We start from the raw sequence: 26,532 nt of genomic DNA, 5'->3' as shown, positions 1-26,532 counted from the left end.
TAACAGTTTATGCAGATTGATGAAAGTTCTGTGTTTTAAATATTTATTTAATGATTTATTTCCAGTTACAATGACACCGGCGGGGCAGATCACTCCCTCCGGGACACTGGCCTTCGATCGAACCTCCACAGCAGATACCACCGCCATTATTTCAGATAGTGCAGCGCAGGGAGATGTCTTCACCAGTACCACAGGTAAATAGCACCACTCGCTCCACACTGTCAGCACAGATGTGATTGAAGAAGATGAGAGAAGGCTTGACCTCCTGGTACTTTAACTCGCTAGCCCCAGCGCCCAACTCGTCCAGTGCGGTTTCCAGTTCGCCCAGGCCAGTGCCCAACGTTCCCAGCCCGGGGTACAGCAATAACCTGTTCTCTGGGGCATGGTGACATCGGTCGTCCAGTATTTATTGCCAGTCCCTGGATTTCTGCTCATTCTGGTGCCATAATGGGGTTTACATTGATGATCTCTGGATTGCCTGTGCAGTATTATGGTCACTAGGCTACTGTGTCCCTAACATCTTCAGTTCCGCTATCTCACTGCGCACATTATTATTAGCCTTTGAGTGAATACAGCTTTTGCCAACGATCTTGTGCAAATTTCCTTTTCATTAATTTACACACGGGTCCTTGTATTGCACTCACCTGACAGAGCTTCAAGTCCTATTCTAGGTTCAGTTTACCTCAGTGAAACATTATCTACCTCAGTGTGATTGCCCTTAGCCGCCTCCTCTCTAAACCAGCAAGCTTCTCCAATCTTTCCTGACGGTTTATCTGGAGCTGAGCTCTGCCTTGAACTGTTGGTGTGAAAGCGAATGTCTGTGGGCTGGTTTACCCTGTTCACTCCTCATTCCCCTCGTCATGCCCTGAAGGCTGTGACTCACGCTGGGCTCGGGCTCCACCTGACGCCACCTCCAGACGTTGCCTTCATGTGCGAATCCAGGCAGAGAGAGTCAGCAGGCCATTTGACCTTGGAAGGCATCACAACCAAGGTGTCGCCTGGTGTCCACACACAAGCACTTTCCAGCAGCAGTGACTGGCTAGGGATCGGCAGGAACGCTGATTGGATGCAACAGTGAGCTCAGATGGACTGAATAACCCTCCTCACCCATAACTACCTTGAGTGATGCTGGAAGCGGCCCCCTTATGCCAGCGGTCTTCCTTTCCATTACAGGACAAGTAGGGAGGCAATGGAAGCAATTCAGAACTCGCAAAAGCTCTTGTTCAGCTGACAGGCTGGCTAATTCCAAGCTCTCTGGTTAACTAGCTGCTTGTGACGTGCTCAGGCACTGTGTGGAAGGCGGGTGGTGTGGCATTCTGTAATTACCTCCAGTTTAAATAGATTATCTGATCCCTGGGACTGCGCAAATCCCACAGTTACCATCTGTGTGCTGACAGCTTCCCACTTGTCGTTTCCCACAAGTGTGAATCCACTGAATTTCTGACATTTGAAATGTGTGAACCTATAGTTTATGTATTTATGAAATAAACATTCAATATTAAGAATCACAGAGTTGTAAAAAAGTGATGTTGCAAAGGAGAGGGAAAGCTAGAGAGACAGCAGCAGGTTCATTGTTGGTCAGTGACCCTACGATTGGTGACTATGGTGGAGGGAGTGGATGTTTAGGCTAGTCAATGAGATACTGACTGCTTTGTCCTGAATGGTGTCGAGCTTCTTGAGTGTTGTTGGAGCTGCACTCATCCAGGCAAGTGGAGAGTATTCCATCACACTCCTGACTTGTGCCTTGTAGAAGGTAGAAAGGCTTTGGGGAGTCGGGAGGTGAGACACTCGCCGCAGAATCCCCAGCCTCTGACCTGCTGTCGTAGCCATGGCACTTATAGCAGAGCCACACCAAACCATCACTCCATGGGGATTATCCAGTACAGTGGCTTTACTCGAGCCGGTGAATATTTAAACAAGTTCCAGCTCCCTTCTCCTGTTAGCAGTAATGTGCGAGAAAGTAAGAGACTTGTGATCTTCTCAGCAGCCAAGTTTATAAACCAAACTATGAGCAGAAAATAATGCAAAGAGCATGTGAGATCTCATGGTCCTCATTTATCATATTACCTACCTTAAGTCTTCTGTTCTGTGCTGTATTCAGAGGGCTGTGTGGGAGGGGCACATCGTTGTGAGTATTCGAATGTTGAAATGCAGAATTCATTTTACAATTGTGTCAATTTAGGATTTTTTTTTAAAGTTGATTCTGGTTACATAGACATTATAGCACGGAGAGAGGCCATTCGGCCCAACCAATCCGTGTTGGTGATAATTCTCCACCTGGGCAAGAGTGCTAATCCCATGTGCTCGCCCCATTCCTTAATCCCTTTATTCCCCGGATATCTAACCACCCCATTCCCTAATTCCTTTATTCCCCGCCTATCCAACTGATTCTTCACTGTTGACATGGTCTTTGCTTCAATCGCTGCCTCGGCTAGTGAATTCACGTCCCTCTGTGTAGGAGTTTTGCCTGCTCTGGTCTAATGACTAACTGTGCTTCAGTGAGCTCCGTCAGCCTCTACTAGGCTGGGGAGAGTAGCACGTAGCCACCCAGGCCAGAGAGCGCCGAGCGCCAGCAGCTGTGCTGTTCCTGAGCTGTGTCTGAAGCTGCTGCGAGATTGCTGACCCAGACAAGTTGTAAAGCAGGCTGAAGGTTGTCCAGAGAGAAGCGAAAGTCCTTTGTCAGACTTTTGACCTTGCATCCTCCTCGCTAGTTAGGATTGAAACAAGAGAGAATGTCTGCAGTTCCAGTTCATCACCGGTATCAGCAGCGGCGGTATTTAAACAGCGGGAGACCGGGCAGCGCGGTCCTAATTTAAAGCGGTATCAGCAGCGGTATTTAAACAGCGGGAGACCGGGCAGCGCGGTCCTAATTTAAAGCGGTATCAGCGGCGGCGATATTTAAACAGCGGGAGACCGGGCAGCGTGGTCCTAATTTAAAGCGGTATCAGCGGCGGCGATATTTAAACAGCGGGAGACCGGGCAGCGTGGTCCTAATTTAAAGTGGTATCAGCGGCGGCGATATTTAAAAGCAACAAAAGCAGCTACTGCAAAACAGCTATAGTGATGTCACAACCAGGGAAGGAGCTGATTGGTGAGTAGCTGGTAAGTGTTTCTAGTTAATAGTCTACAAAGTAAAGGCATGGCAGGGCAGCTCAGCCCTGTGGAATGCACATCCTGTGCCATGTGGGAAGTTCTGAACACCTCCCGTGGTCTGGACGACCACATGTGCGGGAAGTGTCACCAGCTACAGCAGCTCGAGCACCGGGTTATGGAGCTTGAGCGGCGGCTGGAGTCACTGCAGTGCATCCGCGAGGCTGAGAACTTCGTGGATAGCACGTTTCAGGAGGTGGTCACCCCGCAGCTTAAGAGTGTGCAGGCAGAGAGAGAATGGGTGACCGCCAAACAGAAGAGGAGGACCGGGCAGGTAGTGCAGGAATCTCCTGAGTGCATCTCGCTCGCTAACCGGTTTTCAGTTCTCTATACTGGTGGGGGCGATTGTTCTTCTGGGGAGTGCAGCCGGAGCCAAGCCCATGGCACCATGGGTGGCTCAGCTATACGGGAGGGGAGGAAGAAGAGTGGAAGAGCAATAGTCATAGGGGATTCGATAGTTAGGGGAGCAGACAGGCGTTTCTGCGGCCGCAGACGTGACTCCAGGATGTTGCCTCCCTGGTGCCAGGGCCAAGGATGTCACTGAGCAGCTGCAGGACATTCTGAGGGGTGGGGAGTGAACAGCCAGAGGTCGTGGCCCATATCGGTACCAATGACATAGGTAGAAAGAGGGATGAGGTCCTGCAGGCTGATTTTAGGGAGCTAGGAAAGATTAAAAAGCAGGACCTCAAAGGTAGTAATTTCTAGATTATTCCTGGTGCCACGTGCTAGTGAGTACAGAAATAGGAGGATAGAGCAGATGAATGCGTGGCTGGAGAGATGGTACAGGAGGGTGGGCTTTAGATTCCTGAGGCATTGGGACCGTTTCTTTGGGAGGTGGGACCTGAGCAAGTTGGATGGGTTGCACCTCAACAGGACCGGGACCAATATCCTCGCGGTGGGGTTTGCTAGTGTTGTTGGGGAGGGTTTAAACTAGCTTGGCAGGGGGATGGGAACCTGAGAGTGGATTCAGAAGGGAGAGAAGCAAAGCTGGAAATGGAAGGTAGTAAATTAGTAAGAGAGTTTGGAAGGCAGAGGAAACAAAGGCTAGAAAACAGACAACAAGGGAGTTTGGCGGTGCTAAATGGTATATACTTCAACACAAGGAGTCTAGGGAATGAGCTGAGGGCACAGATAGACACGTGGGAGTATGATATTATAGCTATTACTGAGACATGGCTGAAAGAAGGGAAGGAAGGGCAGCTCCTGGTTATAAGGTTTTCAGATGAGATAGAGAGGGGGATAAAAAAGGAGGGGGGGTCGCAATATTGGTTAAAGAAACAATTACAGCTGTGAGGAGGGAGGATATCTTAGAAGGATCATCCAATCAGGCCATACGGGTTGAACTGAAAAACAAAAAAGGGGCGATCACACTGCTGGGAGTGTACTATAGACCCCCGAACAGTCAGAGGGAGATGGAAGAGCAAATATGGAGGCAAATTTCAGAGACGTGCAAAAATCGGGCAGTGATAGTCGGGGATTTCACCTTCCCTTTAGTTCTTTCATCCCCTCTCCCTTTTCCCTGCCCCGAACATGCTTTAAAATCTATTTCATTTCCTGCTTTTTCCAGTTCTGACGAAGGGTCTTCAACCTGAAACGTTAACTCTGTTTCTCTCTCCACGGATGTTGCCTGGCCTGCTGAGTTTTTCCAGCGTCTTCTGTTGTTATTTCAGAGCAAGTGTGTTCCCTTGAAGAAAAAGGGTGGGACTAACAAACCTAGCGCTCCCTGGATGTCAAGGGGCATACAGGGTAGGATAAAGAAAAAAAGGGAAGCTTGTGACAGATACCGAGGGCTCAATACTGCAGAAAGCCGAGAGGAGTATAGAAAGTGCAGGGGTGAAATTAAAAAGGAAATTAGGAAAGCAAAGAGAGGGCATGAAAAAATATTGGCAAGTAAAATCAAGAAAAACTCAAAGATGTTTTATAAATACATTAAGAGCAAGTGGATAACGAAAGTAAGAGTAGGGCCTATTAGGGACCATAAAGGTAACCTCTGTGTGGAAGCAGAGGACATGGGTATGGTTCTTAATGAATACTTTGCATCTGTTTTCACAAAAGAGAGGGACGATGCGGACATTGCAATCTGGGAGGAGGAGTGTGAAATATTAGATGAAATAAACATAGTGAAAGAGGAAGTATTAAGGGGTTTAGCATCTTTGAAAGTGGATAAATCCCCAGGCCTGGATGAAATGTATCCCAGGCTGTTAAGAGAAGTAAGAGAGGAAATAGCAGAGGCTCTGACCATCATTTTCCAATCCTCTCTGGCTACAGGTGTGGTGCCAGAGGACTGGAGGACTCCTAACATGGAACGGTTGTTTAAAAAGGGAGAAAGGATTAGACTGAGTAATTACAGGCCAGTCAGCCTAACCTTGGTGGTGGGAAAATTATTGGAAAAAATTCTGAGGGACAGGATAAATCTTCATTTAGAAAGACACGGATTAATCAAGGATAGTCAGCATGGATTTGTTAAGGGAAGGTTGTGTTTGACTCACTTGATTGAATTTTTTGAGGAGGTAACAAGGAGGGTTGATGAGGGTAGTGTGTTTGATGTAGTCTATATGGATTTTAGCAAGGCTTTTGATAAGGTCCCGCATGGCAGACTGGTCACGAAAGTAAAAGCCAATGGGCTCCAAGGCAAAGTGGCAAGTTGGATTCAAAATTACCTTACAGGCAGGAAACAAAGGGTAATGGTCGACGGGTGTTTTGTGACTGGAAGGCTGTTTCCAGTGGGGTTCCGCAGGGCTCAGTACTGGGTCCTCTGCTTTTTGTGGTATTTATCAATGATTTGGACTTGAATGTAGGAAGTACGATTAAGAAGTTTGCAGATGATACAAAAATTGGCCGTGTGGTTGATAATGAAGACGAAAGCTGCAGACTGCAGGAAGACATCAATGGACTGGTCAGGTGGGCAGAACAGTGACAAATGGAATTCAATCTGGAGAAGTGTGGGGTAATGCATTTGGGGAAGGCTAACAAGGCAAGGGAATACACTATAAATGGTAGGACACTGAAGTGCAGAGGATCAGAGGGACCTTGGAGTGCATGTCCACAGATCCCTGAAGGTAGCAGGACAGGTAGATAAGGTGGTTAAGAAGGCATACGGGATTGTTTCCTTTATTAGCCGAGGCACAGAATATAAGAGCAGGGAGGTTATACTTGAACTGTATAAAACACTAGTTAGGCCACAGCTAGAGTACTGCGTGCAGTTCTGGTCACCACATTACAGGAAGGATGTGATTGCACGAGAGAGGGTGCAGAGGAGATTTACGAGGATGTTGCCAGGGCTGCGGAATTTTAGCTATGAGGAAAGATTGGATAGGCTGGGGTTGTTTTCTTTGGAACAGAGGAGGCTGAGGGGAGACCTTATTGAGGTGTATAAAATTATGAGGGGCCTAGATGGAGTGGATAGCAAGGACCTATTTCCCTTAGCAGAGGGGTCAATAACCAGGGGGCATAGATTTAAAGTAATTGGTAGAAGGATTAGAGGGGAGTTGAGGAGAACTTTTCTCACCCAGAGGGTGGTGGGGGTCTGGAACTCACTGCCTGAAAGGGCGGTCGAGGCAGAAACCCTCATCACATTTAAAAAGTACTTGGATGTGCACTTGAAGTGCCGGAACCTACAGGGCTACGGACCAAGAGCTGGAAAGTGGGATTAGGCTGGAGAGCTCTTTGTCGGCCGGCACAGACAAGATGGGCCGAATGGCCGCCTTCTGTGCTGTAAATTTCTCTGATTCTATGATCACTGTTCTAATAATAAGCCGCAGCTTTTTGCAAACGGCAGAGTTCAGCCCCTCAAGGAAAAGAGTGAGATTGTCTAAATCATTTCTTGGCACCATTCGCTGTGTTAATTGCTCTCTTATCCTCTGCTCATTTTCACTTGAAAGTTAGTAATTGTAAATGCTTTGTAATTATCATGGATGAAAGGTGCCATATGTGCATCCAGATTTTATAGAGCAAATAACAGATCATGGGCTCCAGATAGCTTCACCGTATGCTGTTCATTTCCCCCCTGGATTCAGTGATGCACTTCAGTATCTGCCGAGTCCACTGGCTAAGTGCAGTGTGGTCCTGAGCTACACACAGCAGGAAGATCCCAGCTTCAATCTCCGACCTGTGCCCAGTTAGCCGATTTCAGACTGGGCAACTGCAGGGGATGCAACAGCTGGCCTTGATTTCCCAGGGCTAGGGAGGGATGCTCGGCCATAGATCCCTCAATCTCTTCCACCCCCCCCCCCCACCGGCCTCTACCGCTCCCTCCCTCTCACTCTCTTTCTCCCCTCTCGCTCCCTCTTCAGCAGGAGCAGGCCATACGACCCCTTGAACCATTCAGTAAGATCATGGCTGATCTTCGACCTCAACTCCATTTTCCCGCCCGATCTCCATATCCCTTGATTCCCCACGAGTCCAAAAATCTATCGATCTCAGCCTTGAATAACAATGACTGAGCATCTACAGCCCTCTGGGTTAGAGAATTCCAAAGATTCATAACCCTCTGAGTGAAGAAATTCTTTTTCATCTCGGTCTTAAATGGCCGACCCCTTATCCTGAGACTGTGCCCCCTAGTTCTAGACTCTCCAGCCAGGGGAAACGATCTTTCAACATTTATCCTGACAATCCCCCTCAGAACCTTATATGTTTCAATGAGATCACCTCTCATTCTTCTAAACTCCAGAGAGTATCGGCTCAATCTCTCTTCATAGGACAACCCTCTCATCCCAGGAATCAATCTGGTGACCCTTCGTTGCACCGCCTCTAAGGCAAGTATAAAATAAGGAGACCAAAACTGTGCCCAGTACTCCAGGTGTTGTCTCACCAAGGCCCTGTACAATTGTAGCAAGACTTCCTTACTCTTGTACTCCAAGCCTCTAGCAATAAAGGCCGACATGCCATTTACCTTCCTAATTGATTGTATGCACCTGCATGCTAACTCTGTGTTTCTTGTACTAGGATACCTAAATCTCTCTGAACACCAACATTTAATAGTTTCTCACCTTGAGTATTGTGTGCAGTTTTGGCCACCTTATCTGAGGAAGGATGTTCTTGCCATGGAAGGAGTTCAGCGAAGATTCACCAGACTGATACCTGGGATGGCAGGAATGACGTATGAGGAGAGATTGGGTCGATTGGGCTTGTACTCGCTGGAGTTTAGAAGAATGAGAGGGGAGCTCATTGAAACTTATAAAATTCTGACAGGACTGGACAGACTAGATGCAGGAAGGATGTTCCTGATGGTCGGGGAGTCCAGAACCAGGGGTCACAGTCTAAGGATAAGGGGTAAGCCATTTAGGACAGAAATGAGGAGGAATTTCTTCACCCAGAGAGTGGCGAACCTGTGGAATTCTCTACCACAGAAGGCAGTAGAGGCCAATACATTAAATATATTCAAGAAGGAGTTGGATATATTTCTTAAGGCTAAAGGGATCAAGGGATATGGGGAGAAGGCAGGGACAGGGTACTGAATTTGGATGATCAGCCATGATCTCATTGAATGGCGGAGCAGGCTCGAGGGGCCGAATGGCCTACTCCTGCTCCTATCTTCTCTGTTTCTATGTTTCTGTCCTCCTCACATCTTACATTTCCACCTAGCTTTGTATCGTCGGCAAACTTGGATACATTGCACTCGGTCCCTTCATCTGAGTCATTAATATAGATTGTAAATAGCTGAGGCTCGAGCAGCGATCCTCGCGGCACCCTCAGTTACAGCCCGCCAACCTGAAAATGACCCGTTCGTTCCCTACTCTCTGGTTTCTGTCTGTTAACCAATCCTTTATCCACGCTAATATATTACCCCTAATCCCATGAGCCCTTATCTTGCTTAACAACCTTTTATGTGGCACCTTATCAAATGCCTTTTGGAAATCCAAATACAGGTAGACTACCCTTTATCCGGACTTCCGAAAACCGAAACCCTCTAAAAACCGAAGGTTTTTTCGGTCAGCGTAAGTCCAGCGTAAGTCGTGCGCACGACCCCCCGCGGACCCCCGCCGGCCCCGACCCCCGCAGACTTATGCTGAGCGTCAGCGTAAGTCGTGCGCACGACCCCCCCGCGGACCCCCGCCGACCCCGACCGTAAGTCGGCGGGGGTCGGGGCCGGCGGGGGTCCGCGGGGGGGGTCGGCGGGGGTTGGGGTCCGCGGGGGGGTCGGGGCCGGCGGGGGTCCGCGGGGGGGGTCGGGGCCGGCGGGGGGTCGGGGTCCGCGGGGGGGTCGGGGCCGGCGGGGGGGTCGGGGCCGGCGGGGGTCCGCGGGGGGGGTCGGCGGGGGTCGGGGCCGGCGGGGGGGGCGGCGGGAGGTCCCGCCGACCCCCCCGCGGACCCCTGCCGACCCACCTTCCGAAATCCGAGATTCTCCGAAAACCGAAACACGGCTGGTCCCGAGGTTTTCGGATAAAGGATACTCTACCTGTATACTACATCCACTGGCTCCCCTTTATCTACCTTTGCTAGTTACATCCTCAAAAAACTCTAATAAATTTGTCAAACACAATTTATTCATAAAACCATGTTGACTCTGCCGAATCATGTTATGATTTTCTCAGTGCCCTGACACCATTTCCTTAACAATGGATTCCAGCATTTTCCCGACGACTGATGTCAGACGCTAACTGGCCTGGAGTTCCCTGTTTTCTCTCTCCCTCCTTTCTTGAATAGCGGTGTTACATTTCCTACCTTCCAATCCGCTGGGACCATTCCTGAATCTAGAGAATTTTGGAAGATCACAAACAATGCCTCCAATATCTCTGCAGCCACCTCTGTTAGAACCCTAGGATGTCGGCCGTCGGCTTTCAGTCCCATTAGTTTCTCAAGTACTTTTTCTCTATTGATATTTTACTGATATTTACTTCGTTCCTCGCTCTCATTAGCCCCTTTGTTCCCCACTATTTTTGGTATGCATCTTGTGTCTTCTACTGTGAAGACAGATGCAGAATATTTGTTTAAAGCCTCTGCCATTTCCTTGTTCTCCAATATAATTTCTCCTGTCTCAGCCTCTAAGGGACCAACGCTTACTTTTTGCTACTCTCTTACTTTTTACATACTTATAGAAGCTCTTACAATCTGTTTTTATATTTCTTGCTAATTTTCTCTCATTCTATTTTCTCCCATTTTATCAATTTTTTGGTCATCCTTTGCTGGTTTCTAAAACTCCCAATCCTCAGGCTGGCTACTATTCTTTGCAACATTATAAGATTCTTCTTTTAATCTAATACTATCCTTAATTTCTTTAATTAGCCCTCGCTCTCCCTCCCCCCTCCTCACTCTCCCTCCCCCCCTCCTCGCTCTCCCTCCCCCCTCCTCGCTCTCCCTCCCCCCTTCTCACTCTCCCTCCCCCTTCCTCGCTCTCCCTTCCCCCCTCCTCACTCTCCCTCCCCCCCTCCTCGCTCTCCCTCCGCCCCTTCTCACTCTCCCTCCCCCTTCTCGCTCCTCCCTCCCCCCTCCTCGCTCTCCCTTCCCCTTCCTCGCTCTCCCCTTCCCCCTCCTCGCTCTCCCTTCCCCCCTCCTCGCTCTCCCTCCTCCCCTCCTCGCTCTCCCTCCCCCCCTCCTCGCTCTCCCTCCCCCCTCCTCGCTCTCCCTCCCCCCTCCTCGCTCTCCCTCCCCCCCTCCTCGCTCTCCCTACCCCTCCTCGCTCTCCCTACCCCCTCCTCGCTCTCTCCTCCCCCCTCCTCGCTCTCCCTCCCCCCTCCTCGCTCTCCCTCCCCCTCCTCGCTCTCTCTCCCCCCTCCTCGCTCTCCCTCCCCCCTCCTCGCTCTCCCTCCCCCTCCTCGCTCTCCCTCCCCCTCCTCGCTCTCCCTCCCCCTCCTCGCTCTCCCTCCCCCCTCCTCGCTCTCCCTCCCCCCTCCTCGCTCTCCCTCCCCCCTCCTCGCTCTCCCTCCCCCCTCCTCGCTCTCCCTCCCCCCTCCTCGCTCTCTCCCCCCTCCTCGCTCTCCCTCCCCCCTCGCTCTCCCTCCCCCCTCCTCGCTCTCTCCTCCCCCTCCTCGCTCTCCCTCCCCCTCCTCGCTCTCCCTCCCCCCTCCTCGCTCTCCCCTCCCCCCTCCTCGCTCTCTCCCCCCACCTCGCTCTCTCCCCCCACCTCGCTCTCTCCCCCCCACCTCGCTCTCCTCTCCCTCCCCCCCTCGCTCTCCCTCCCCCCTCCCTCTCCCTCCCCCCTCCTCGCTCTCCCTCCCCCCTCCTCGCTCTCCCTCCCCCCCTCGCTCTCCCTCCCCCCCTCGCTCTCCCTCCCCCCTCGCCTCTCCCTCCCCCCTCCTCGCTCTCCCTCCCCCCTCCTCGCTCTCCCTCCCCCCTCCTCGCTCTCCCTCCCCCCCACCTCGCTCTCCCTCCCCCCCACCTCGCTCTCCCTCCCCCCCACCTCGCTCTCCCTCCCCCCACCTCGCTCTCCCTCCCCCCCACCTCGCTCTCCCTCCCCCCCCACCCTCGCTCTCCCTCCCCCCACCTCGCTCTCCCTCCCCCCCACCTCGCTCTCCCTCCCCCCCCACCTCGCTCTCCCTCCCCCCCACCTCGCTCTCCCTCCCCCCCACCTCGCTCTCCCTCCCCCCCACCTCGCTCTCCCTCCCCCCCACCTCGCTCTCCCTCCCCCCCACCTCGCTCTCCCTCCCCCCCACCTCGCTCTCCCTCCCCCCCACCTCGCTCTCCCTCCCCCCCACCTCGCTCTCCCTCCCCCCCACCTCGCTCTCCCTCCCCCCCACCTCGCTCTCCCTCCCCCCCACCTCGCTCTCCCTCCCCCCACCTCGCTCTCCCTCCCCCCACCTCGCTCTCCCTCCCCCCCACCTCGCTCTCCCTCCCCCCCACCTCGCTCTCCCTCCCCCCCACCTCGCTCTCCCTCCCCCCCACCTCGCTCTCCCCTCCCCCCCCACCTCGCTCTCCCTCCCCCCACCTCGCTCTCCCTCCCCCCCACCTCGCTCTCCCTCCCCCCACCTCGCTCTCCCTCCCCCCACCTCGCTCTCCCTCCCCCCACCTCGCTCTCCCTCCCCCCCACCTCGCTCTCCCTCCCCCCCACCTCGCTCTCCCTCCCCCCCACCTCGCTCTCCCTCCCCCCCACCTCGCTCTCCCTCCCCCCCACCTCGCTCTCCCTCCCCCCCACCTCGCTCTCCCTCCCCCCCACCTCGCTCTCCCTCCCCCCACCTCGCTCTCCCTCCCCCCCACCTCGCTCTCCCTCCCCCCCACCTCGCTCTCCCTCCCCCCACCTCGCTCTCCCTCCCCCCACCTCGCTCTCCCTCCCCCCACCTCGCTCTCCCTCCCCCCACCTCGCTCTCCCTCCCCCCACCTCGCTCTCCCTCCCCCCACCTCGCTCTCCCTCCCCCCACCTCGCTCTCCCTCCCCCCCCACCTCGCTCTCCCTCCCCCCCACCTCGCTCTCCCTCCCCCCCACCTCGCTCTCCCTCCCCCCCCACCTCGCTCTCCCTCCCCCCCACCTCGCTCTCCCTCCCCCCCACCTCGCTCTCCCTCCCCCCACCTCGCTCTCCCTCCCCCCACCTCGCTCTCCCTCCCCCCACCTCGCTCTCCCCTCCCCCCACCTCGCTCTCCCTCCCCCCCCACCTCGCTCTCCCTCCCCCCACCTCGCTCTCCCTCCCCCCCACCTCGCTCTCCCTCCCCCCCACCTCGCTCTCCCTCCCCCCCACCTCGCTCTCCCTCCCCCCCACCTCGCTCTCCCTCCCCCCCACCTCGCTCTCCCTCCCCCCCACCTCGCTCTCCCCTCCCCCCACCTCGCTCTCCCTCCCCCCCACCTCGCTCTCCCTCCCCCCACCTCGCTCTCCCTCCCCCTCCACCTCGCTCTCCCTCCCCCTCCACCTCGCTCTCCCTCCCCCCTCCTCGCTCTCCCTCCCCCCTCCTCGCCTCTCCCTCCCCCCCTCCTCGCTCTCCCTCCCCCCTCCTCGCTCTCCCTCCCCCCTCCTCGCTCTCCCTCCCCCCACCTCGCTCTCCTCCCCCCCACCTCGCTCTCCCTCCCCCCCACCTCGCTCTCCCTCCCCCTCCACCTCGCTCTCCCTCCCCCCCACCTCGCTCTCCCTCCCCCCCACCTCGCTCTCCCTCCCCCCCACCTCGCTCTCCCTCCCCCCCACCTCGCTCTCCCTCCCCCCCACCTCGCTCTCCCTCCCCCCCCACCTCGCTCTCCCTCCCCCCCACCTCGCTCTCCCTCCCCCCACCTCGCTCTCCCTCCCCCCCACCTCGCTCTCCCTCCCCCCCACCTCGCTCTCCCTCCCCCCCACCTCGCTCTCCCTCCCCCCCACCTCGCTCTCCCTCCCCCCCACCTCGCTCTCCCTCCCCCCACCTCGCTCTCCCTCCCCCCCACCTCGCTCTCCCTCCCCCCCACCTCGCTCTCCCTCCCCCCCCACCTCGCTCTCCCTCCCCCCCACCTCGCTCTCCCTCCCCCCCACCTCGCTCTCCCTCCCCCCCACCTCGCACTCCCTCCCCCCCACCTCGCTCTCCCTCCCCCCCACCTCGCTCTCCCTCCCCCCCACCTCGCTCTCCCTCCCCCCCACCTCGCTCTCCCTCCCCCCCCACCTCGCTCTCCCTCCCCCCCCACCTCGCTCTCCCTCCCCCCCACCTCGCTCTCCCTCCCCCCCTCCTCGCTCTCCCTCCCTCCATCCTCGCTCTCCCTCCCCCCCCTCCTCGCTCCTCCCTCCCCCCCTCCACCTCGGCTCTCCCTCCCACCCCCGCACTTTCTCTTTCTCTTCCCCCTCACCTCCCCCCCCACTACCTCTTTCTTTCCCCTCTCTCTATTGCTGTCCTGTGGAAATGACCAGTGTGTGGTCATTGAAGCTTGACCTTCCTCGGTCAGTTAGCCCGAATAATGGCCACCTGGGCACTCTCGGAGCAGGAAGTTGCAATTGCAAAGGGACACAGATAGGCTCAGTGAGTGGCAGATTGAGTTCAATGTGGGGAAGAGTGAGGTCATCCACATTGGATCTGAGAAAGATAAATCAGAATATTCTTATTGGGGAGAGACTAGGATCTGTGGAGGAGAGAGATTTGGGTGTCCAGTACACAAATCACTAAAAGCTCATGGAATGTTGGCCTTTATCTCCAGGGGCTGGAATACAGAGGGGTGCAAGTGATGTTACAGCGGTACAGAGCTCTGGTTAGACCCCATCTGAGTAACTGGGCTCCGCACCTCAGGAAGGATACACTGGCCTCGGAGGGGGAGCAGCGCAGATTCACCAGAATGATACCGGGGCTAAAAGGGTTAAATTATGAGGGCAGGTTGAGGGGTGATCTGATCGAGATATTTTAACTGATAAAGGGATTCGATAGGGTAGAGAAACTATTCCTCTGGTGGGTGGAGTCCAGAACAAGGGGGCAGAACCTTAAAATTAGAGCCAGGCTGTTCAGCGGCGATGTCAGGAAGCACTTTTTCACACAAAGGCTGGCGGAAATCTGGAACTCTCTCTCTCCAACCCCCAAATAAAGACTGGATGCTGGGGGTCAATTGGAGATTTTAAGACTGAGATTGATAGATTTTTGTTGGGTGAGGTATCGAGGGCAATGGATCAAAGGCGGGGAAATGGAGTTGAGGTACAGATCAGCCATGATCTCATTGAATGGCGGAGCAGGCTCGAGGGGCTGAATGGCCTCCTCCTGTTCCTGTGTAACAGGCTCGAGGGGCTGAATGGCCTCCTCCTGTTCCAGTGTAACAGGCTCGAGGGGCTGAATGGCCTCCTCCGGTTCCTGTGTAACAGGCCTCGAGGGGCTGAATGGCCTCCTCCTTTTCCAGTGTAACAGGCTCGAGGGGCTGAATGGCCTCCTCCTGTTCCAGTGTAACAGGCTCGAGGGGCTGAATGGCCTCCTCCTGTTCCTGTGTAACAGGCTCGAGGGGCTGAATGGCCTCCTCCTGTTCCTGTGTAACAGGCTCGAGGGGCTGAATGGCCTCCTCCTGTTCCTGTGTAACAGGCTCGAGGGGCTGAATGGCCTCCTCCGGTTCCTGTGTAACAGGCTCGAGGGGCTGAATGGCCTCCTCCTGTTCCAGTGTAACAGGCTCGAGGGGCTGAATGGCCTCCTCCTGTTCCAGTGTAACAGGCTCGAGGGGCTGAATGGCCTCCTCCTTTTCCAGTGTAACAGGCTCGAGGGGCTGAATGGCCTCCTCCTGTTCCAGTGTAACAGGCTCGAGGGGCTGAATGGCCTCCTCCTGTTCCTGTGTAACAGGCTCGAGGGGCTGAATGGCCTCCTCCTGTTCCTGTGTAACAGGCTCGAGGGGCTGAATGGCCTCCTCCTGTTCCAGTGTAACAGGCTCGAGGGGCTGAATGGCCTCCTCCGGTTCCTGTGTAACAGGCTCGAGGGGCTGAATGGGCCTCCTCCCGTTCCAGTGTAACAGGCTCGAGGGGCTGAATGGCCTCCTCCTGTTCCAGTGTAACAGGCTCGAGGGGCTGAATGGCCTCCTCCGGTTCCTGTGTAACAGGCTCGAGGGGCTGAATGGCCTCCTCCTGTTCCAGTGTAACAGGCTCGAGGGGCTGAATGGCCTCCTCCTGTTCCAGTGTAACAGGCTCGAGGGGCTGAATGGCCTCCTCCGGTTCCTGTGTAACAGGCTCGAGGGGCTGAATGGCCTCCTCCTGTTCCAGTGTAACAGGCTCGAGGGGCTGAATGGCCTCCTCCTTTTCCAGTGTAACAGGCTCGAGGGGCTGAATGGCCTCCTCCTGTTCCAGTGTAACAGGCTCGAGGGGCTGAATGGCCTCCTCCTGTTCCAGTGTAACAGGCTCGAGGGGCTGAATGGCCTCCTCCTGTTCCTGTGTAACAGGCTCGAGGGGCTGAATGGCCTCCTCCTGTTCTTGTGTAACAGGCTCGAGGGGCTGAATGGCCTCCTGTTCCAGTGCAACAGGCTCGAGGGGCTGAATGGCCTCCTGTTCCTCGCAGTCTATATACAAATAAGGGCAAAAGGTGTGACCTTAGAATGGTGACTAAGTTATGCCTGTATGGCCTAGTCCAGTTACTCGCTAGCCTCTAACCTCACTGCAATGGAGAGTGTTGAAGGGTGTGTAGCACCAGGCATACCTTAGGTGTTAACCTAGTGAAGCTACACAGGGCAGTGAGTGTCTCACCTCCTGACTCCCCAAACCCTTTCCACCATCTACAAGGCTCAAGCCAGGAGTATAATGGAATAATGTCCACTTGCCTGGATGAGTACAGCTCCAACAACACTCAAGAAGCTCGACACCATCCAGGACAAAGCAGCCTGCTTGGTCAGTGTCCCTGTCACTGGACTAAATAACCACTCCCTCCTCCACTGGCTTACCGTGGCTACAGTGTGTACTATCTACCACTTCCTTCCCCTCTAACACCGAGAAGAGCAAGACAAGCAACACCACCACATCCAAGTTCCCCTCCAAGTCACATACCATCCTGACTTGGAAATATATCGCCGTTCCTTCATCGTCGCTGAGTCAAAATCCTGGAACTCGCTCCCTAACAGCACTGTGGGAGCACCTTCACCACACGGACTGCAGCGGTTCAAGAAGGCGGCTCACCACCACCTTCTCAAGGGCAACTGGGGATGGGCAATAAATGCTGGCCTTGCGCCCACGTCCCAAGAACCAAATAAACACCTGAAGACTGCACTCGGTCCTGGCTGTGTGCGTGCGGAATGCCATGTTATTACATCAAAAGCAAAACTCTGCAGATGCTGGAAATCTGAAATAAAAACAGAAAATGCTGGAAACACTCAGCAAGTCAGTCAGCATCTGTGGAGAGAGAAACAGAGTTAACGTTTCAGGTCGGTGACCCTTCGTCAGAACTGGAAGATGTGAGAGATGAACAGCTTTTAAGCGAGAGCAGGGAAAAGGGGAGGGGAGGAAAGACCAAAAGGGAAGGTCTGTGATAGGGTGGAAGGCGGGAGAGATTAAATGACAAAAGGGACGATGGTGCGAGGGAAAATGCGCTTGGTATTATTATAATCCTTTTGAGTGATTTCTTAAAAGGTCACATTAAGTGCAGTTACCTGGATTAAGACTGCTTAGTGTTCAGTACAGAGCTAAGATCAAAGCTGACTGAATTCAAAATTCATGGCTCTTGAGTAGGCTTTCACAGATTCCTGAACACGTCACCTCTGAAAGCCTCTCGCCAACGGTGTGAGGACAAGCACATTGATGCACTCTGGGTGACAGAAGCTACGCTTGTTGAACAATTTGCTATAATGATGTCTGCTCAACCCAAAGGATCTTGGGTACTATTTAACATTAAGTAAAAACATTTGGAATGTTTCATCATAAAAGGACACACATGCCAAGGAGGTGTTAATGTTGCTAATGTGTTGATGGTGAGGCTGTGCTGTTTCCATGGGAACTGACAGACTGAATCCTCGGGTGTTTTTCTGCGTCTGCTGGGGATTCACTTGATGCCAGCTCTCGGTTATTACCCGTCTACTCTGTCCCAGTTAGTTCCTTTCTACAGGCGCCCAGGCAGGAGATCAGAAATAGAAACAGAAAATGCTGGAATTACACCGCAGGCCTCGGCACCTGTAAAGAGAGGAGGCAGGTTAACGTTCGGGGTGGAGAGCCGAGTTCAATAAATACTTGAAAAGGAGAAATTTGCGGGGTTACGGGGAAAGAGCAGGGGCGAGTGGGACTAATTGAAGAGCTCTTTCAAAGAGCCGGCACAGGCACAATGGGCTGAATGGCCTCCTGTGCTGTATCATTCTGAGATTCTGTACTATTGGAGTCCACACCTGAAATACTAATCTGTCTGCTGTGCATTTCCAGCAAGCTCTGTTTTTATGTTGACAGGTAGTTGTTTGTTTAATCTAATGGACTTAATTTTATTTATTGTGTGATTTTCTTAGAAAGCTTACAGTTTTTAGAAATCTACATCACCAGCACCCGCCCCACCGGGATCCGCACCACCGGGCCTACCCAACCGGGGGCCGCACCACCGAGCCTGCACCACCGGGCCTACCCCACCGGGGGCCAGACCACCCGGTCTTACCTCACCGGACCCGCACCACCTGGACCCGCACCACCTGGGCCTACCGCACCGGGGGCCACACCACCGGGCCTACCCCACCGGGGGCCAGACCACCTGGTCTTACCTCACCGGACCCGCACCACCTGGACCCGCACCACCTGGGCCTACCGCACCGGGAGCCACACCACCGGGCCTACCCCACCGGGGGTCACACCACCCGGTCCTACCTCACCGGGCCCGCACCACCTGGGCCTATACCACCTGGGCCTACCTCACCGGACCCGCACCACCTGGGCCTATACCACCTGGGCCTACCTCACCGGACCCACACCACCTGGGCCTACCTCACCGGACCCGCACCACCTGGGCCTGCACCAGCAGGGCCTACCTCACCGGACCCGCACCACCTGGGCCTGCACCAGCAGGGCCTACCTCACCGGACCCGCACCAGCTGGGCCTATACCACCCGGTCCTACCTCACTGGGCCCGCAACACCTGGGCCTGCACCAGCAGGGCCTACCTCACCGGACCCGCACCAGCAGGGCCTACCTCACCGGACCCACACCAGCTGGGCCTACCTCACCGGGCCCGCACCACCTGGGCCTACCTCACCGGACCCGCACCACCTGGGCCTACCTCACCGGGCCCGCACCACCTGGGCCTACCTCACCCAGGGTTTTCAAAGACCATCAGGGGGGCAAAGCTAACCCATGGTCTCTGTCAGCACCGGAGACCAGTTTTATTCTGGGCCTAAGCCGGCAGTGATCTCTAACCGCCCGTGCAGTTACCAGCAGGCTTTTCCTCTCATTAGGACACAGACCCGTCTCCTGACATCAGTGATGAGCTGCAGCCACAAAACCCAAGTGCAAATCTCTCCCGCCTTCTACCCTATCACAGTCCTTCCCTTTAGTTCTTTCCTCCCCTCCCCCTTTCCTGGCCCCTGCACTTGCTTAAAACCTGTTACATCTCCAACTTTTTCAGTTCTGACGAAAGGCCATCGACCTGAAACGTTAACTCTGTTTCTCTCTCCACAGATGCTGCCTGACCTGCTGTGTATTTCCAGCATTTTCTGTTTCTGTTTCAGATTTCCAACATCCGCACTATTTTACTTTTGTTTCAGAAAAGGCAAACCTGCTGAATATAAGTGCAGTGTGATTGCTGGCTAACTGAGCACAGCGAGCACTGCAGGAACGCACTCGTCCTGTTTCTCCATTTTTAGCTACCGCGGGGTTTTGTGTTTGGTTCCGCCACACCTGAGGGTTTACATGGAGTAACGGAGTATTCACCTTTCTTTAAGCAATGCTTACTGTTCTTTCTTTGCAGAGGATGGCCTGCACCAGGCGCAGCCCTGTCGCGACTGGTGGTGGGATGCTGCTAATAAAACCCCTTACCCCCTACAAGGGCACGAGGGCCACAGGCAGGGTGGCCGCGCGGGGCTGGTGGTCCCTGAAGTCTGTGGAGACGATGGCACTCAGGGTAGGTGACATGAATCTTGTCATTCATGTGAAAATGACTTATGTAATAATACTGGGCGGCCTGCTGGTGGCGCTGTCCCAGGAGAGTATAAATACTCGGGCATGGGCCCAGCTTGCTCAGGACATTCTATAACAGGAACTAGTGAAGGACACAACTAGATCTCCATGTTGAAAAACAGTTGATTAAAGCCTTGTTTAATACTCAGACCAAGTGCCTGGTAGTTTTCTTACGTCAGTAGGTATATCGATCGATAACATGTGGTCACAATGATGGTGACTTGCTTTGGTTCAAAGCAAAACACAACATGTACTGTCACTGTACGGACAATATACAAGTAACATTCGTGCCACACAGTGACTATCTCCAACAAGAGAGAGTCTAACCACCTCCTCTTGAAATTCAATGGCATTACCATCACCGAATCTCCCACCATCAAAATCCTGGGGGGGTCACCATTGACCAGAAACTTAATTGGACCAGCCGCATAAATACTGTGGCTACAAGAGCAGGTTAGAGGCTGGGTATTCTGTGGCAAATGTCTCACCTCCTGACTCCCCAAAGCCTTTCCACCATTTACAAGGCACAAGTCAGGAGTGTGATGGAATACTCTCCACTTGCCTGGATGAGTGCAGCTCCAACAACACCCAAGAAGCTCGACATCATCCAGGACAAAGCAGCCCGCTTGATTGGCACCCCATCCACCACATTAAACATTCACTCCCTCCACCACCGGCGCACCGTGGCTGCAGTGTGTACCATCTACAAGATGCACTGCAGCAACTCACCAAGGCTTCTTTGGCAGCACCTCCCAAACCCGCGACCTCTTCCACCTAGAAGGACAAGGGCAGCAGGCACATGGGAACACCACCACCTCCAAGTTCCCCTCCAAGTCACACACCATCCTGACTTGGAAGTATATCGTCGTTCCTTCATCATCGCTGGGTCAAAATCCTCGAACTCCCTCCCTAACAGCGGAGTACCTTCACCACACGGACTGCAGCGGTTCAAGAGGAGGCAGCCCACAGCCCATGAATTAATTAAATAAATCACAGTGCCCGTGTACTGTCACTGTACAGATAATGTACGTCACAGCGTCTGTACTGATATTGTGAGGATAAAGTGCATAACATGAGCTCATGATGCGCCTTTTCTTTTTATAGGACGGCCTCAAGCCCAGGTGGAAGCCAGTACAACAGGGCCCTCCCGCTCACCTCCACATTCTGTGTCACCGACATCAATGGGAGCAGGCGCCAGCCCAGACACGCACACATCGAAGAGCATCAGTGAGTTTGAGGAGGGAACACAGGGTGAGTCATGGGTGAGGGAGGGTCAGAGGCGGTGGGTAAAGAAGGGCAGGGGGTTGCTATGAGGGGATGCAGAATGGGCACTGGCCTGCTGAGTGGCTTTACGATTCCACCGCACTGAACTATGGTAAAAGAAATGACGGTGTACCTGAGTTGTCCTCCTATTAGCAGCTACCAAATTATCTCTGTTTAATAATTTTAATAAAATAGCTGAGTTAGTCTTTAGCACAGGACCCAAAGCACAATAAATACAGTCTCTCAATGCCAACTTGTCTGTTCAGTTGTAACTGTGAGGCTGACAGACTTGATTATGGGGACTTGAGATGGTGGAAGCAACTTTGGCCACTTCTGGAGGGTGGACATAGCAACAGGTGTGTTTTGGGATGGATTTGCACATTGTAGCTCCATGATCTGTGACCCTACCTGAGAGCGATATTTCCGATCGCAGCCCTGCCTCCGATCTATCTTTTCTTTCCAGTTTTGACGAAGGGTTCGACCCGAAACGTCAACTCAAATTTCTGTCCACGGATGTTGCCTGACCTGCTGAGTTTTTCCAGCATTTTCTGTTGTTATTTCGGATTTCCAACATCCGCAGTATTTTGCTATCGCGATATTTCCGTATTGGTTTTCACAGCTGTGGCAGTGCTTGGAAATGACCATCTTGCCTTTTGAACTTTAACGAGCAAATCTTTGAAGGTGGCAGGGCAAGTTGAGAAGAATGTTAAAAAGCATACAGGATCCTGGGCTTTTTAAATAGAGGCATAGAGTACAAAAGCAAGGAAGTTAAGCTAAACCTTTATAAAACACTGGTTAGGGCCCGGCCTGGAGTATTGTGTTCAATTCTGGACACCGCACTTTAGGAAGGATGTCAAGGCCTTGGAGAGGGTGTAGAGGAGATTTACCAGAATGGTTCCAGGGGATGAGGGACTTCAGTTACGTGGAGAGACTGGAGAAGCTGGGGTTGTTCTCCTTAGAGCAGAGATTTAATACTAACTTTCAAACTCCCCATAGTTCTGTGTCTTCCTCTGCTTCAAATATTTATCAAATTTTCTCTTCAAATTGATAATCCCTCATCACTGACTCCCCAACCAGATCAGGATCGGGATCAGGACAGTCCCTGCAATCCGACACCCTGCGACACTCACTGAAGAATGGCCACTGGGGGAAGCAGCAGAAGGGGGTTTGTACCCATGGGATGTACCCCGACATCTGTTGTGCCCATGGGATGGACACCGACATGTGTTGTGCCCATGGGATGGACCCCGACATGTGTTGTGCCCATGGGATGGACCCCAACATGTGTTGTGCCCATGGGATGGACCCCGACATGTGTTGTGCCCATGGGATGGACCCCGACATGTGTTGTGCCCATGGGATGTACCCCGACATGTGTTGTGCCCATGGGATGGACCCCGACATCTGTTGTGCCCATGGGATGGACCCCGACATCTGTTGTGCCCATGGGATGTACCCCGACATCTGTTGTGCCCATGGGATGGGCCCCGACATCTGTTGTGCCCATGGGATGGACCCCGACATCTGTTGTGCCCATGGGATGGACCCCGACATCTGTTGTGCCCATGGGATGGACCCCGACATGTGTTGTGCCCATGGGATGGACACCGACATCCGTCGTGCCCATGGGATGGACCCCGACATCTGTTGTGCCCATGGGATGTACCCCGACATGTGTTGTGCCCATGGGATGTACCCCGACATGTGTTGTGCCCATGGGATGTACCCCGACATCCGTCGTGCCCATGGGATGGACCCCAACATCTGTTGTGCCCATGGGATGGACCCTGACATGTGTTGTGCCCATGGGATGTACCCCGACATCTGTTGTGCCCATGGGATGTACCCCGACATGTGTTGTGCCCATGGGATGGACCCCGACATCCATTGTGCCTCCAGGACAAGTGAGCAGAGAATGGATGGGACTAAAATCGTCTCTCATTTCTAGATTTGCCTTTGTATGTAGTTTTGAGTGGAATTTGGTGATAATCCAACGCACTGAGAGCTGGTGTTCACAACACAATGTGTACCACAGTATTTGAGGCGCTTGAACGACTTCACCTCTCTGGATAATGATGTCTCCGAGAGGTTCACATTCTTCCTTTGCTTTCTATAGTGTTGGCCTCGCTCCCTGCCCTGGCAGTGCCGACTCCTCCAACCCCGACCAAGGTCATCTCACCCACCGCCTTGAATGGGTTGGAAGTAGCTGAGCAGCGTAGCTGGCTCTACCTGGAAGAAATGGTCAATTCGTTGCTTGCCACGGCTCAACAGCTGAAGACCCTGATCGAGCAAGCCAAGCAAGCCAGCATCGCCTCGAAGGACGGCGCCATCGCACAGGCCAAGCTCCAGGCAGACAGCGAGAGGAAAGGGGTGAGTGGCACCGCATTGCCTCCTGCCAAGCAAAGTACATGGTGCGGGAACTGGGATAATCTCCGCAAACACACTGGCCCCGGGGTCAATAGGAGGACGGAACCGGAGCGTGTGATTGGCAAGCCCGGGGATATGGAGGCTGAACCCCAACCCCAACACGGGCCCCGGCCCCAACCCCACCCACGACCCCACCCACAACCCCTGGCTCCCAACCTCACCCCCGGCCCCCAACTCCACCCCCGGCCCCCAACCCCACCCACGACCCCTGGCCCCCAACCCCACCCATGACCCCCGGCCCCCAACCCCACCCACGACCCCCGGCCCCCAACCCCACCCTCGACCCCCGGCCCCAAAACACAACCTAAACCCGGCCCCAAAACACAACCCAGCCCCATCCCGCTGACTGGTGGGAGCGGGCGTTCAGCAAGCGTGCAGAGTCATCACTGCTTCTGCTCCCGCTCCCCCTCCCCCGCTCAATTCATCATGCTCTCTCTCCTTTGAGTTCACTACCCTCCTATCCTCCCTTAATCTCTCCCTCCATGTGAACTCCCCAACCCATATTCACGGCCACCCCCTTGATCTTGCCATCTCTTGTGGCCTCGCTATTCCCACTGTGTCACTCGAAGATAAGGCCAGCTCTGACCACTTCCTTATATCGCTTTCCACCCACATTCCCCTTGCCCCACCCAACCCTACTCCTTCTGTGTCCGCCCCTGGAAAAAACTCTCGCAACTCCCTTACAACTGCACTTATGAAATCCCAACTGTCCAGCCTTTGGCCCTCTATTCACCATGACATTTCTGCAGCTACTGATCTGCTCAACCACACCCTCACCACCACCTTTGAAGCCCTCGTCCCTATTAGAACCATTACTCTCTCTCACCCTGGCTGTTCCCCCTGGTATGGCCCACATCTTCACTCCCTCAAGTCCAAGGGATGTAGACTTGAACAGATATACAGGAAACTTTTTTTTATCCGTCACCGACGGGACCGACGTGGTGCCGGTTCATCAAAAATTCCGGATAACCGAACGCTATAGTAAAAGATACGGAGAGCTGAGAGCTCCGTATAAAGCAACAAACCCTGTTGCTTAGCAACAGGTTCAGAACAATGGCCACAAGTTCCAAGCGTCTCTGTAGCTTAGCAACAGCTGCAGCCACACCCTTGCACAGCAACAGATCGAGCAAGGCAAGTAATAAAACTTACCTGAACCTACTCCTGAATTTTGCCGGTTAACCGAGATTTCCGGTTATTTAGGTGCCGGTAAATCGAAAGTTTCCTGTAGCAGACAACTGGTTTAGCCATTCACCGCCAGATCTGGCTGGACCAAATAAAGCATTATCGGGTCCTACTCTCGTCTGCCAAAACTGCTCACTATTCCAGGATCATTCTGGAATGCAAAGATAACCCCCGGCTTCTATTCTCTACCGCTAACCATCTTCTTAAACCCCTCTCCCCTGTCTCCTCCACACTCCCCTCCAACAAGAAGTGCGAGGAGCTCATGGACTTCTTTGTCTCTAAGATTGAGACCATCCGTTCAGCTGCCTCTGCCACTTCCCTTCCTTCCCTAGCCCTCTGGGCCAAACTTCTTCTAAGGTTCCCCCCTGCCCTAGCCCTGAACTCACATCTTTCTCCAGTTTCTCTCCGATCTCCCCTCTTGACCTCTCCGCGCTCATCCTGTCCATGAGACCCACTTCCTGCTCCCTCGACCCTATTTCCACTAAACTGCTGACCACCCAACTTTCTTTTCTGGCTCCCATGTTAGCTGACATTGTTAACAGTTCGCTATCCTCGGGTATTGTCCCCCTCTTCAAATCTGCCGTCATCACCCCTCCTCAAAAAAACAACCCTTGACCCCTCTGTCCTTGCAAACAACCGCCCCATCTCCAACCTCCCTTTCCTCTTCAAAGTCCTCAAACGTGTTGTCACCTCCCAAATCTGTGCCCATCTTTCCCGGATCTCCATGTTTGAATCCCTCCAATCCAGTTTCGGCCTCTGCCACAGTACCGAAACGGCTCTCATCAAAGTCACAAATGACATCCTTTGTGACTGTGACAAAGGTAAACTATCCCCCCTCGTCCTTCTTGACCTGTCTGCAGCCTTTGACACGATTGACCACTCCATCTTCCTCCAACACCTCTCCACCATCGTCCAACTGGGTGGGACTGCATTCGCCTGGTTCCATTCTTATCTATCTGATTGTAGCTAGAAAAGGGAATTGGATAAGTACCTGAAGGAAAAAAATTTGCAGGGCTCCGGGGAAAGGGCAGGGGAGTGGGACTAGCTGAAGTGCTCTTGCAGAGAGCCGGCACGGGCTCGACGGGCTGAATGGCCTCCTACTATGCTGTAACGATTCTATGATTCTGTATCACCCCTCTGCTGCTGGAACCCTTCACCATGGCCTTGTCACCTCCAGACATGACTTCACTTTCACTGGCCTCCCAACCGCACCCCTCCGTAGCCCCCAAACTGTCTAGAATAGGTGCCTGCATCTGACCGCCTGCTGAGGCCCACTCAGCAGCTCCCGCTCCTCCCTCCTCTACACTGGCTCCCGCTCCTCCAGTGTTCAAATATAAAAAGCTCCTCAGTCCCCGTACTCTGGCCTCCTGTGAATCCCCCTCACACACTGCACCTTCGGTGTCACTACCTTCACCCACCTTGGCCTTGGTTTCCTGGTCCACCCCCCCCCCCCCCCAAATAACCTTCCCCCGCTGTACCACCTCGCCGACTTGATAAACCTTCTACAGACCCCCCTCTCTGGCCTGCTCCCTCTCTCTGGCCTGCTCCTCTCACCCGGCTAATTAACGGGGAAAATTTCCTCCCGGCAATAATTTTAGTGGATTAAAATCAGCCCAAGTTCAAAGTGAGATTTTGAGTTTTGTACTTTTGCTGTGAAATGATTGGAGGAATTTCACCCCCAGAGGCTCCAGGCTCACGAGGCTGAGTGAGTGAGGTCAGCGAGGGTGCCGGGGTCAGGGCGGGGTCAGCGAGGGGGTGGGGGTCAGCGAGGGGCGGGGTCAGCGAGGGTGCCAGGGTCAGGGCGGGGTCAGCGAGGGGACGGGGGTCAGCGAGGGGGGTGGGGGTCAGCGAGGGGGCGGGGGGTCAGCGAAGGGCAGGGTCAGTGAGGGGGCGGGGTCAGCGGGGGTCAGCGAGGGGGCGGGGGTCAGCGAGGGGGGCGGGGGTCAGTGAGGGGACGGGGTCAGTGACCGGGTGTACATGACACGAGATGTTTAAAACCATGTTCGGCAGTGAGGCTGAAATTGGTTTGAAGTTTTGAGCTGCGCACAAGAGTCGAACAGAACTATTCACAGAGGCCAACCTGCATTTCACTGGCTAACAGTTTG

General features: G+C 54.3%; 1 protein-coding gene across 3 annotated transcripts in view; it reads left to right on the top strand.

Moving 5' to 3' along the window:
• The window catches only part of LOC147107219 (deformed epidermal autoregulatory factor 1 homolog), a 128,873-nt gene that overhangs the window by 82,582 nt on the left and 19,759 nt on the right, over positions 1–26,532 (top strand). For all 3 annotated transcript variants that reach the window (XM_086008426.1, XM_086008425.1, XM_086008427.1), the window contains 4 exons: positions 66–194; positions 19,347–19,499; positions 20,660–20,806; positions 22,935–23,188. In XM_086008426.1, the coding sequence (XP_085864552.1) occupies positions 66–194; positions 19,347–19,499; positions 20,660–20,806; positions 22,935–23,188 (683 nt within the window). The remainder of the gene's footprint in view (positions 1–65; positions 195–19,346; positions 19,500–20,659; positions 20,807–22,934; positions 23,189–26,532) is intronic.

This window comes from Somniosus microcephalus, chromosome 15, assembly GCF_052327205.1.
Source record: "Somniosus microcephalus isolate GS21.2 chromosome 15, FLI_Smic_1.0, whole genome shotgun sequence".
NCBI lineage: Eukaryota > Metazoa > Chordata > Chondrichthyes > Squaliformes > Somniosidae > Somniosus > Somniosus microcephalus.
This window is presented reverse-complemented; position numbering and strand designations above follow the sequence as displayed.